The 14,310-nt window shown below is 28.7% G+C and overlaps 1 protein-coding gene across 1 annotated transcript; it reads left to right on the top strand.

Annotated features, from left to right (window-relative positions):
* Window positions 1-3,267: 3,267 nt before the first annotated feature.
* On the top strand, window positions 3,268-3,699 carry LOC136085360 (uncharacterized). The gene has a single exon (XM_065806661.1). The coding sequence runs from the start codon at window positions 3,268-3,270 to the stop codon at window positions 3,697-3,699; it is 432 nt and encodes a 143-aa protein (XP_065662733.1).
* Window positions 3,700-14,310: the final 10,611 nt, after the last annotated feature.

Genomic DNA, 14,310 nt, shown 5'->3' with positions numbered 1-14,310 from the left:
TCTTCTAATGATGCCCTTTCTCTTTAAGACAAGGTGCAAAAATGCATTGTAAATGTAGTTGGACCTGCTCTTGCAGCCAACCTCTGACCATTATCACATTGTCGTAATGTTGCTTTTCTTTCTCTTTTCCACAATCACTATAATGGGCACTGCTCTAAAGAGCTAGTGTCTCTTGTGCCATCTACTAAAATTCATTCTCGTATTACTCGTCATTTCATTAAGTCTCATCCTTTTTCTGTTACTGTTCCTAAGTGCTCCAAAAATGCTTATTTGTCTAGTTTTTTTCCTCGAACATCGGTTCTTTGGAATCCGTCAATCGTTATCTTGCTCTACAATCTTCATTTTTTCTCTTTCAGTAACTTCTGACTTTAATTAGTGGCAGCCTTGTTGGAAGCAAAGATGTTTAAAAGAAAAGATGTACTTTTAACAGAGGTTTACACAACAGTGTTTAGTGTCAAACTGTTACTGCTTTAGGTCTATGTGTTTTCAAGTCTTTATTATTAATTATTCTAAAAATACATAATAATGTATTTTAATAACATTTTGCGTAATGTTGTTACTTTTGTTTTGTTATATATGAATGTTATGTTTTTTAAGTTATCCTATATGCATATTTTATTAACTTATGGTGTGTACTATTGTTGTGTGTTGTTGCTGTGATGTTGCTTTTTTGTTATCTTTTGAGTTGATAGACATTTGGCTTACCTTCACGTTGGTGTCTTTTGTTAAAAATGATAAATAGGTAGTTTTATTATTTAAAATCGCTGCTTTTAAACATTCTCTAAAAGTTAAGACAAATTATTTTGCCATATATACAATTTGTTTTATCTCAATTTATTTTTTGTCTTTAGCGCTGTTTACTACATGATTTTTCTATAAATATTTTGGAATCATGATGTTCCAGCATAAATTATTTTGTAAAAGCTAACATGAAATAATAATATTTTACAACTTCTACTCTGGTAAATCACAGCAGCTTTTTTTTCATTTTTTGTATGTAATGTTTTTCTTATTAATTTACTTATTCGTTACATTTTTTATTTTAGATTTATCAGATGATGTATTTATGTGGTATAGAAGAACAAAATATTGTATAGTTTCGTGAATTTTTTAAAAACGTTTACTAATAATTTTTTTGAAGAAATAATATTTAAGTTTGCAAAAAAGAGTTTACAGCGTTTTTTTTTTTTATTTTTCTGTGTTAGCAGTATGTTTATTACTAGAATTGCATGTTTTTATTAATTTTTTATATTATTATTTGCTAATTTTTTTTCAAACATCTCCTAGCTGATATATACATTTTTTTAAAGTCATAAGATTTTTGTATAATTTATTTCAAATGACAGTTTCTTATATATATAAATTATTTGTGTGTGCTATTTACAGTAGAAAAAGATTTTTTGTTGCTAGTTTCAATTAAAAGTGAAGTTTAAATGATATTAGGCTAGAAGCTGATATTAGTTTAGAAAATAGAAATGTTAATAGGTAAGTTAATCGTCGCTGAAATGAAAGAGAATTATTTGCTGCTTGACAAGCAGCAAATAATTCGAACCTAAATGAGGAGAGCTTTGTTAGGCAAATCATGTTACATTATTTCAGTATTACAATTACAAACTTTCAGTTAGACAATTTTTTTTTTACTCTTTTATTGCAAAAAACTGTTTCAGCAATATGCTGTTGATGCGTAGGTTAAAATTTAAGGCCAGCCTTGCTTTCATCAGAAATAACTAAACAAACTGTAAACATGTAAACAACCTTGGAAATGATCATAATGTTAGACCATGGCGTGTTTTAGTTTTGTCATCAACTTATGTAGGAAGTCCTAGAGCTTTAAAAGAAAACTTTGAAGATGATATGGCTATAATTAAAAAGCATGGTAAACCAGATTTTATTACTTTCACTTGCAAGCCAAAATGGCGGCCAGACAGTAAATGATAGACCTGACTTGGTTACTCGAGTATTTAAACTCAAATTAAATAACCTTCTCAATGAAATTTTTAAGTTGTAACACATGTTCAGGTTATTAAATTTCAAAATCGTGGTTTGCCACTTGTTCATATTTTACTTCACTTTGCTAATGATAATAGGCTTGAAACAGCACATGATATCAATAATTTAATATCTGCAGAAATTCTGATTGTTAATTGTGATCTTTATGATGTTGTTAAAACTTGCACGATTCACGATCCATGTGGCATACTGAATCCAAATTCTTTCTGCATGAAAAAGGGGGTGTGCAGCAAAAACTATCTTAAAGAATTTAATGCTAACACAGAAGCCGTTCATAATGGTTATCCATGCTACAGGTGTTGTGATAATGGTTTGGTTATCAATATTAAAGGTAACAATGTAGATAACCGCTCGGTGGTACCTTACAATCCATGTTTATCAAAGAATTATCAAGCTCGCATTAATGTTAAAGCTTGCATGCCTGTTAAGGCTGTTAAATATTTGTACAAATACATATGCAAGGGTCACGACTATATTTTAGTAAATAAACGAGTTAATTAAGAAGTAAACACTGTTGGAACAAAAACTAAGTATAAGTTATAACGGGTGATGCGGAGGATATCGGACAAATCCTAATTTCATTATTTGAGCATAATAATTAGTTTTTGTGGTTTTATGCGTAGGCATAAACGTTCTATAAAATATAAACTTTATTATTTGAAACACAATTATTTAAAATGAGGTTAAATGCAGCTGAACGAGAATCTTTTCGAAAGCGACTAAAAATGTTTTTTGTAAATAAACCTAATATAAAAAATAAAAAAAATCGTAAATCATTTTGAAAAGGAAGGATTTGCTCGAAGTACAATATATGATAACCTAAAAAGACTTGAAACTGTTCAATCCTTTTCTGATAGAAAGCACCCTGGTCGCCCGACATCCTGAACTAGAGAGAAGAAAGCCGAATTAACGAGACTTGTCAACAGTCGAAAAGGGGTCAGTCAGAGAAATATAGGTATTAAATTCGGTGTAAATCAATCGAGTCGTCAGTTAAAAAAAATGAATATTAAATATAGAAAATGTGAAAAGACTCCAAAATACACTATAGAACAACAAATAAAGGCAAAGAAAAGAAGGAGGAAACTAGATAACCAACTCTATAACACAAAATCGCTTCTAGTCATCAATGACGAAAAATACTTTTGTTTTGCAGGGGACAACATGCCTGGAATTTCTGGATATTACACAAACAACAAAAAGACATGCCCAGAAAGTGTTCGTTTTATAGGAAAAGAGTAACTTCCAAAAAAATTATTAATGTGGATAGCCATATCTGACCGTGGTATGTCCGAGCCATTGTTTCGCACTTCCAAGGCTGTAGCGATCAATTCATCAATCTATATTAATAAATGTTTAGAAAAACGACTTCTTCCATTTATTCACAAGTATCATGGAGACTTTAACTATTTATTTTGGCCAGATTTAGAAAGTTCTCATTATTCTAAAGACTCTCTAAATTGGATGGACCAAATTGTCTATTACGTTGATAAAGAATCCAATCTCCCACATGTGCCTCAAGCACGACTAATTGAAAATTTTTGGGGACATTTGGCACAGAAGGTTTACGAGGGAGATTGGCAAGCTTCAACAGAGCAAGTTTTGATTGATCGCATTAAACTAAAACTACAAGAAATTGATTTAAACTTTTTACAGTCGCATATGAAAGGCGTCAGAGCAAAATTGAGATGAATTGCAGATGGTGGTGTTTTTTCATATAAAAAAATAATATATTTTTATTAAAAGATAAATGCTTTATTTAAAAAAAATGTAATAGTAGTTTTTTTTTTTATATGAATAAGTTATTGACGTTTTTATTTTGTCCGATAACTTCCGCATCACCCGTTATGATTAGTAGAGTTATATAAATAAAGCATTTATATCTGTACCTCAAAGTCGGTTGTCGCATTTTTGAATTGTCCAGGATAGAGGAAATAGTAAAATAATTTGTCTTTTTTGGCTTATTCTTGATGGTTAAATTTGTGTAATATTTTTTGTGTTTTATTTAATTTGTCTTAAGGCACATGATATATAGTTTTGACAAAAAAAAGGTTAAAAAAGTAAAAAGTCGTTTCTGGACAACAGACGTTTTTCCTTTGAACATTGTAGGACACCAGACCTTTTATATTGATCTAACTTTGTTTCACATTGTCAGAGGTATTAAGACAACAGTCTTAATACCTCTGTGTAGATACTGAAAAAACTAAAAAGGTCTCATACATAGCTCATTTTCACAAAAAATGGACAATCGACTTTTGTCTTCTGATGTACAAATATTAAGATTTAAAGTTTATTTAGTTTATAGTTTTGGTTTAGCTTATAGTTATTTTTAGTTAGTTTTAGCTTTAGTTATCTTTTTTTCTTACTTTAGACAACTTTATGGAAGAAATTAGGGGAATAGGTAAAAATGTTATAATTATATATTTATATATGTTATAATTATAAATGTTATAATTATATATTTATATATTTATATGTAAATATTATTTTATTGATTATTCTGAGGTATATTTTTTTGTCTTTAGTGTCTGGTAGAAGCATAACTAATAGGGCTGTGTTTTATATTTTGTATGGAGAAATATGTGCAATATGTGAAAGAATTATTTCAGAAATATGACATTTTTTAACTGTGTTTTACTCATGTTTTTATTTAAATTTTTCACAAATTTAACCCTTTTTAATTTACTCTCATTTTTTTAAAAATATCTCTAGCATCGTCTTCTGTTACCTTTAAAAATGGTGAGGTTATGCTTTATATTTTGATTAAATAAAATACATTGCTAGCCGACAGTTTGATACCAATGATTTTGCTTTCATATTACCTAACACGCGTAATGCTTGCCTTGCGCACGAGGTCAAAATATTTTTTTGATATAAAAATTAACAACCGAAACGTAAAGGTTAATAAAACTTCACAAATCATCAAAAATTGCAAATATTTATAATTTTTATTATATTCTTCTATTTTTAATTTAGAGTCGTTAACATTAGAGATTTTTTGTAGTTTTAGATGCGTTAACATTTGAGCACTACAGAAATTATCGCTCCCGACACCCAGGGCCTCTCTCGGAGAGGTCCTTCAAAAAGTGGTGTAGTAATGGCGGTATGGATGAGCCCTCCTTCAAATGAAGGGCTCATCCATACTGGGGTGTTAATAGACACCAAAGAAAAAACAGCAACCAAAAGGTTGTAAATGTCTTCTTATCAATGAAGATATTTACAACTTTTGCCGCTTTTTCTTCGGTGATTTTTTTTTTTTAATTTAGTAAGTTTTTTTTAATAAAATATTATGTTTTATATTTGATTTAATTTTACTTAAGTAAAATCAAATTAACTTAAGAACGAAACTAAGTATGAATTAACTATTTATATTAACAATTAATAAGTCTTAAATTTGAATGATTTTAATCTTTTTTATAAATTCAAACATAAATATGTCCTTTTTTTAGTTGCATTTGTCATCACTTGATTAGCTTGCTTACTGTTGAAACATGGTTTTAATTTAATAAATTTATATGATGTAAAGTTTACTCTATTAATCATTAGTCAACAGTTAAGGAGAAGCTGGTATTTTACATAAGGTAAAAATAATTTTGTTTACATAATAAAATCAGTTTTTATGGTTATTTGTGTTTTAACTAGTTTGTGTTACGATGTTGTTTTTGTCGTAAACAGTAACAAATACTTTTCTTATGCTCATAAATATTTATTGCCTGTCTTTTTTACTTTTTTTAGCATGCTGCCTTGGAAACACTGTTTTGGGTATTGGCAGGCTTTTCTTGATTTTCCTTTTCTGGTTGTTGCTGCGTTGTAACAGATTTTTAAAAAAACTTAACTGATGTTAAGTTCTGTTTTGTCTTTATGCCTTAACTATAAGCAATGACATTGCTGATAAGGAGCCCAATTTAAAATATTATTTATAGATAAATTTGTACTTAAATTATATTTTTTTAAGATGAAATATCAAGTCATATTGTTTTTTGTTTTTTTTTTTGTTATTCACCTCCTCAAGGCCAAGAAGGCCACAACAGATGAGGAGGCTACTTAATAGTGGTTATAACCCTCTCTCAACTCTATAACTCCGAAACACGAACCTTGACGAACAAGGCCGCTGCGCGGAGAAACAGGTTGAGCGCGGTACTACCAGGGACGTGGAGAGGATCGAACTCGGAACCTCTCGCTTATGAAGCGAGCGCTTTACCATTTCACCACTACCGCACAATTAATGATTCATTTACTAATAACCCGTATTACGGGTTATTAGTAATGATTTATTTACTAATAACCCGTATTATGAGTTGCTTTCTACTAGTTAGATACAAATATTGCTAAAATGTTATGAATTAAATAAAAATTTTATGATACGTTTTATGAGATTAAAAAAATGTTATTAAAAGAATTAATTGTGAATGTTCGCAAACTTTCAATGGCGACTTTTGAATTATTAAATAAAAAGTTTTATTTTTTATTCCTCTGTGAAAAAATGAGGCCTCTGGAAATTTGCAAAAAAGGGGGACCCAGTGCGTAGTAACATTTGCATCGCCTACGGACCGGCACTGTTAAAAATATAAATTTACAAAAAAAAACGTTCTTTCCAAAATATCTCAGAGAGGAGAGGGGGTGGGCAATCACCTCCACAAACTCCATAACAGTTTTCGCAATGCCTTTTTTAAGCGTTATATTAATGAAATTTAAAATTTCTCGATGAATATAAGTCTAGTTGAAAATAGTACAAAAAATATTTCATCAGCTTGTTGCTCTTACAATTGGGGCAGGGGGGAAATAAGATTTAAGCGTTTCTTGTTCCCATTCTCCTATCACAGTATTTTTTTGTGTAAAGAATCTTTTCGTCATACATATGAACGTAAAAAAATTTGGAATATTCTTTTGGTTTAAAAGTGGGTCATTTCCAACATTTAAAAACCTTCCGACGCCACTGTGTGTGTGTATATATATATATATATATATATATATATGATATATATATATATATATATATATATATATATATATATATATATATATATATATATATATATATATATATATATATATATATATATATATATATATATATATATATAAAGACCTGTTAGATATTCATGAGAATACTTTATTAAAGATATTTAACGAGAAGTTTGATAAAATGGAAATTAAGCTATTAAATCTTCAAGAAGAAAATACAAAACTAAAAAAAAGAAACTAATGAACTAAAGAAATCGGCGGAGTTTCTTAGCGAGAAATATGAAGCAATTGTTCAAGAACTTTCTGAAATGAAAAAAAAGCCAAACTTAACATCAAACCAAAATGATATTACAAACGTTGTTGTCAAAGACAAACTAGCTGAGTTGGAAGACAGGAGCAGAAGAAATAACCTAAGGTTTACGGGAATTGAAGAAGATGAAAACGAAACGTGGGAATTGAGTGAGGAAAAGATTCAAAATGTTTTAAAGACAAAACTTGGATTTAAAAGTAATGTTGAAATTGAACGGGCGCACAGGACAGGGAAAAAAAGTAGCGATGGAAAAAAGTACAACAGAACCATAATAGTTAAATTTTTAAACTACAAAGACAAAAAAACTGCGTTGGATAACTATGTTCAGTTAAAATTGTGGAACGATCGATTTTACGTAAATGAAGACTACAGTGAAAGAACTTTAGAATTGCGAAAACAGTTATTTAAAGAAGCAAAAGATTTGAGAGCCAAAGGTAAATATGCTAAAGTTGTATATAATAAACTTGTAACGCGCGACTTTTAAGAAATTCTTTTATTTGAGAGTTATTGATTTTATCTTTATTATTTATTTATTTTTAATTTTTATTGTTTTTAAATACAAAAATGGATTCAAATTGCTCTAAAAATTTTGACATTTTTAAATTTAATGATTTTATACTTAACAAAGAGTCCGATCCGGATCAAAGTTATTTTAGAGTAATTCCACGTCAAAACAACCAATTTTTTTGAAAAATGCAACCCTATGTCCTTGGATTTTTTTATATTTTTACCTTAGTTAGTACATTATAAAATAAGATAAATCCCAAAATTTCAAGGTCTAACTCCCAACGGTTTGTGAGAAATGGTTGTTTTAATTTTGGCTACTATTATTGTTTTGGTTATTTTCCGCCATTTTTAAATGTACATTTCTTCTTATAAAACCAAGTCTTTAAACATGTGAATTCTAAAAATACGTGACTTAGTTAATCTCAAGGTGAGGAATTTGAATATATAAATAAAAAACTCATTTTATAATTAAAAAGTACCTAAATATTAATTATAAATGTTAAAATAATGGACACCTGCCCCAGTAAAATTTTAAGGTGTGCGGTAAATTTTTTAAGCTTTAAATTTCAAATTAGATCATTGTATGTTTGAAGAACATTGTATGAAAAAATCATTTCTGCCAAATACATAGTTTTGTAAATATTTTACTTTTGTACTATAAATGTATATAGATTGCCATGGTAATTTAGGAAAAATGGTAATTCCTATCTAAATCGAAGTGTTTCTTAAGTTATGAAAGTTTTTTTAATGTATTTTTTTATTTCCTTTTTGTTTTCTTGTTTCCTTGTCTTTCCAAATTATCAAAGTTTAATTGCTGAATTCAGACATATTCATCTAGTTTAAATGTTGCAACTAATCCAATATAAATAATGTAATTAGTACTTGTGCATTTTTAAATTTGCAAGTATAACATTTTTTAATTCATTATCAAAATGATTTCATGTGATATTGGTAAAGTTTTGAATTTAGAATGCCATAAAACCTCATATTCTAGAAAAAAAGAGATTTTTTTACTACATGACCTAGACACTGATATTCGTCAAAACATTTTATGGAGATCTGAGTTGCGTGCTTGTGAAGAACTATTTAGCATTTGTAATCGCAATTTTCACTATTTTGAAAAAAGATTTGAAAAGAAAAATGGCAATTGTTGTGATGTTTATAAAGTGCATAAAAAAAAATAAAAGGTAATTTGATTTCAAATATATGAATACTATCTGTAAAAGTATACAACACGTATCTTAAATATTCTTTTTTTTTTTTAGGTAAATTTACAATATCTTTAATGTTGGCTAGACACTTTGAGTCATTAGGATTATAAGTTTTACCTGGGTGGAAGTTATGTGCTAGCTGTAAGTCAAAGGCAGTTTTATCAGTAGAACACCCTAGTGAAAATGAAGTAGATGAAATATTGACAGAAGAAGATGAACCGTTTAATCATATTAATTTATCCCTGGAAGTTTTAGGAGAATCTCCTATTAATTTACATTCTGTTGCTTTACATCAACGTGTTGCATCTGCAATGAAAAAATATAAAAAATCAATAAAAAAGATTGGTGAAGATTTAGCAGCCCATTATGGAATAAGTAATTCGCATTTTATAGATAATTCTAATGCGTCTTATTCGAAAACAGATCAAAATAAAGCATCTGATCTGGATAAACTGACACTATTGATGAAAGAAAAGATAAATGCTTTTGACTATAAAAATAAATTAAAAATTCTCACTTTAAATCCTGAATCTTGGTCAAGAGACTACTTCTAACTACTTTGAAGTTAGTGTGAATGCTATTCGAACAGCACGTTGTATGAAACAGGAGAGTGGCATACTTTTACTCCAATTGGATAAAATTGCAAAAAGTGTTCCACTTAATGTTGTCTCCATTGTTCAAAGTTTTTATGAAGATGATGAATACTCACAAACAATGTCTGATAAAAAAGATTATGTAAGTGTTGAAAAAGGAAAAAATAACAGAATACAAGTACAAAAACGATTGCTATTGTGTAACATGAAAGAATTGTACAGCCAATTTAAAGTTATAAATCCAGGGATTAATCTTGGAATTTCTAAATTTTGCAGTCTACGTCCTAAGTGGCGTGTAAGTGTTGGAGCCTCAGGTGCTCATTCAGTGTGCGTATGCGTTTATCATCAAAATGCAGTTCTTCTTTTATATGCAATGAAATGGGATATAACTTGTAAACATTTAATGAAAAAGGTTTGTTTTCAGTTATAAGTGTGTTTAATTTTCAAATTGTATAACTTTTCTGATGGATGTGGAGGACAGTATAAAAATTATAAAAATTTTCTAAATCTATGCCATCACTCAGAAGATTTTTTATTGGAAGCTGAATGGATATTTTTTGCAACCAGCCACGGCAAATCTTCTTGCGATGCAATAGGCGGTACAGTAAAACGAACAATAGCAAGAGAAAGTTTGCAACGTCCAAAGAAAAATCAAATACAAACAATTGATGCAATGTTTGAATTTTGCACTCAAAAAATGCTCACAATAAAGTTCTTTAAAATTGATAAAGAAACTAAGGTTAAAGTTAGAGCTACGCAAAATAAACGATTTGAGAAGGGAAAAACAATACCAGGAACTCGAGGATTTCACCATTCCATACCAGTTTTGAAAACATCTATGTTATTTAAAAAAACTAGTAACGATATAAATCCAAAATCTATTAATATAACTAAAAAATCAAGTAACCAAAATTTAAGTTTAATAAATTTTGAGCTAATGCAGAATATTACGCATGTACATATGACTCGTTTTGGTGGATTGCAGTAGTCGAAGAAAAAAATGAAGAATATAATAATATAAAAATAAAGTTTATGCATCCACACGGTCCATCTGAACGGTTTTTATGGCTGAAAAGGGATGATTATCGTTGGATACCTATCACCAATGTAATAACATTAATAATGCACCAACAATAAGATCAGACAAATATGAACTTTCAAAAAAAGATTTTTACAAAATTAATAAGTATATATATGTAAATCAATAATTTTTTAATGGATATATTATAAAAAATTGTATATCAATTCAAGTATGCATCAATTTTATTTATTTTGAATACTACGATAAGCGAAATATACTATATTTGCTTTGTTTGTAATATTTTTCATTTAATTTTTAAACTATGTATTTGGCAGAAATGATTTTTTCACACAATGTTCTTCAAATATACAATGATCTAATTTGAAATTTTTAGCTTAAAAAATTTACCGCACACCTTAAAATTTTACTGGGGCAGGTGTCCATTATTTTAACATTTATAATTGATATTTAGATATTTAGACTTTTTAATTATAAAATGAGTTTTTTATTTATATATTCAAATTCCTCACCTTGAGATTAACTAAGTCACTTATTTTTAGAATTCACATGTTTAAAGACTTGGTTTTATAAGAAGAAATGTAAATTTAAAAATGGCGGAAAATGACCAAAACAATAATAGTAGCCAAAATTAAAACAACCATTACTCACGAACCGTTGGGGATTAGACCTTGAAATTTTGGGATTTATCTTATTTTATAATGTACTAATTATGGTAAAAATATAAAGAAAATCCAAGGACATAGGGTTGCATGGCCTGGTTGTTTTGACATGGAATTACTCTTTAGTGAAACAGATGCTTTACAAAGCAACTGCAGCTATTTTTATACTTTTGAAATAAAAGAATTTCTTGAACGTGATAAAATTAATGCAATTCATATAAATATAAGAAGTTTAAAAAAAATTTTTGAAAATCTTTGCAATAGTTTTGAGGAAAATCTAACTATTTTTAGTGTAACTTGCCTAACTGAAACCTGGTGTAGTTCTGCTGACTCAAATTTAGATAATAATTTTAAAATACCGGGCTATAATTTAATTTCATTAGGGCGGAAAACAAACAAACGCGGCGTTGGTTTAATTATTTATGTAAAAGAAAACCTACGGTATTTTGTTAGGCATGACATGAGTATTTCTGACGCCAATATAGAAGTTTTAACGATTGAAATTTTAAGTAATAAAACTAAAAATGTTGTAATTAGCTGTTGTTATCGCCCACCTACCGGCGAAATTAATACATTTAGTTCATTTTTACATGACGATATTGTAAATAAAACCAACCACGAAAAGAAATTACTTTACATATTAGGTGATCTGAATTTAAATTGCTTTGAGTATCACGTCAAAAAAGACATTAATGGGTTTTATAATGGCCTATTTGAAAATGGAGCAGTTCCTCTAATAAACAAACCAACAAGAATTACTCAAACAACAACTTCCTTAATTGATAACATTATAACCAATGATATTTTTAATAATTCGCTTAAAAAAGGCATTATTAAAAGTGACATATCTGATCGTTTCCCCATTTTCTTTTTATTTATGCCAAAATTTTATATGAAAAAAAATCATTTAAAAAACGACTTTTTCATAATAAAAACCTAGAATCTTTTAAATATCAACTTTCTTTAGTTAATTGGGACATTATTAACTTTTCTGAAGACATTAATTTAATATATAAATCTTTTTTTAAAATTTTTTATGAAATTTATGACGTAACGTTTAAAAACAATATTGTTGACAAATTTACTAACATTCTGAGTTTCGATGATTATGAGTGATATTTACGTATTATATTTATAAGACACATTTCAGCCATAAAAGAAACGGTAAGTTACTCATAATTATTAATTTCTATTTTCTATTTGCTTTGTGTTATTTCTATACATTAAATTGTTTATTTTTATACATACGCATACATGCATGTGTACACGTTTGTCTTTTCTAATGTAAGTGTACATGATATTTATATGTATCAACATATTTGCTTATATTTACACCACGCGCATCCCTTACCACCCTCATGAGATCTCTTAGAATGTTGGAGCTGTATTAAAAACTGGGATAGGGATTGGGATTTTTGGCTTTTGTAGTGTAGTCCTGTTATATTGCAATATTGACTAGCATGACGTAGAGTGCAGGCGGTGAGATCTGTTGCAAGGACACGCCCCTGACGAGTGGCGTTAGTGCAGGTCTCGGGCTCTCCGAAACGTCATTGGTGATCGCAGTGCATTCCTGAGGAGGGGGATCACCATTATGCACTACTTAATTCTGATTGGTTACCATGGCACCAACATTTTTTTACCTCTTACACCCACGTATTATAGCGCTTTGTGAGCTTTATATTATGAATTTGTTACATTAATGACATTTATATACTTTTATCTCACACAGGTGATTATCAGTTTTCAGTTGGTTATCTAGAGTTTAGACCATATATAGTAGCACATTTACTAGCCTATTTTTTCTTTTTATATTGCTCGTACTTATATTTTGTATCATTTTACTTTATATTTTGTTATCTACTTATTTTATTGTTTTTGTATGGTGCGATAATTTTAGCCATGGTTGCCTTTAATGAACCAGCGGATCGATATTGACTTGTTTACTCATAGACCATTGTTTTATCATTTGTTTAGTATGACTAGAGCGTGAGTTATTGTTCACCTAATCCCTGAGTCCTAAAATTTTCTTCCTCCTACAAAATAGTCTTTACATTCATTTATGATTCTCACCCAATGACATCATCTACAATCTACTTCTATTTTCACATCTCCCAGATCTACGTGACTGGACGGCTCCGTTGGTCACTTTTTGCGACCATTGTGTCGCATAAACAAACAAATTTATGACATCAATTTTCCCAAAGTAGAAATTAATTACAAACATAAAAAAATTAAATCGCCATGGATTACTAAAGGTATTCTAAAATCATCTACAATTAAACAAAAACTTTATATTAAATATTTAAAATTGAAAACAACTGAGAGTAAGACCAATTATAAAAATTACGTAAGACTATTTGAACGCCTAAGGAAAAATTCAAAATTAATATATTACACTAATTTACTTGAAAAATACAAATTAAACTCTAAACGCACTTGGCAACTAATAAACGAAATTACGGGTAACACTAAAAAAACATCGCAATCTTTGCCCTCAGTTATTAAAGTAGATGATAATTTTATTCTTGATCAAAAAACAATTGCTTCCGAATTTAATAAATATTTTGTATCTGTAGGACAAAACCTAGCCGAAATAATTAGACCCTCTAAACTCGTATCTAAATTTTTTTGATTTGTCTTTTGAAGAGTTTGAAAGTGCTTATAAATTGTTAAAATCAAATAAAGCAGTTGGTCCAGATGATGTCAATGGAAACGTTATTATAAACTGTTTTGACGTTTTAAAAGACATACTTTTCCAAATTTTTAAATGCTCTATTAATAAGGGAGTTTTTCCTGATGATTTAAAAATAGCAAAAATTATTCCTATATTTAAAGAAGGAGAAAAAACTAATGTTAAACACTATCGTCCAATTTCTATCCTCTCTGTTTTTTCTAAAATTTTAGAAAGAATTTTCTACAACAGAATATACAATCACCTTTTATCAAACAAATTATTATATAACATGCAATATGGATTTAAAATAAATAATTCAACAGAGCATGCAATTATTCAGCT

This window comes from Hydra vulgaris, chromosome 09 (assembly GCF_038396675.1).
Source record: "Hydra vulgaris chromosome 09, alternate assembly HydraT2T_AEP".
Taxonomy (NCBI): Eukaryota; Metazoa; Cnidaria; class Hydrozoa; order Anthoathecata; family Hydridae; genus Hydra; species Hydra vulgaris.
The sequence above is the reverse complement of the archived record's forward strand: the minus strand, read 5'-3'. Positions and strand labels throughout refer to the sequence as shown.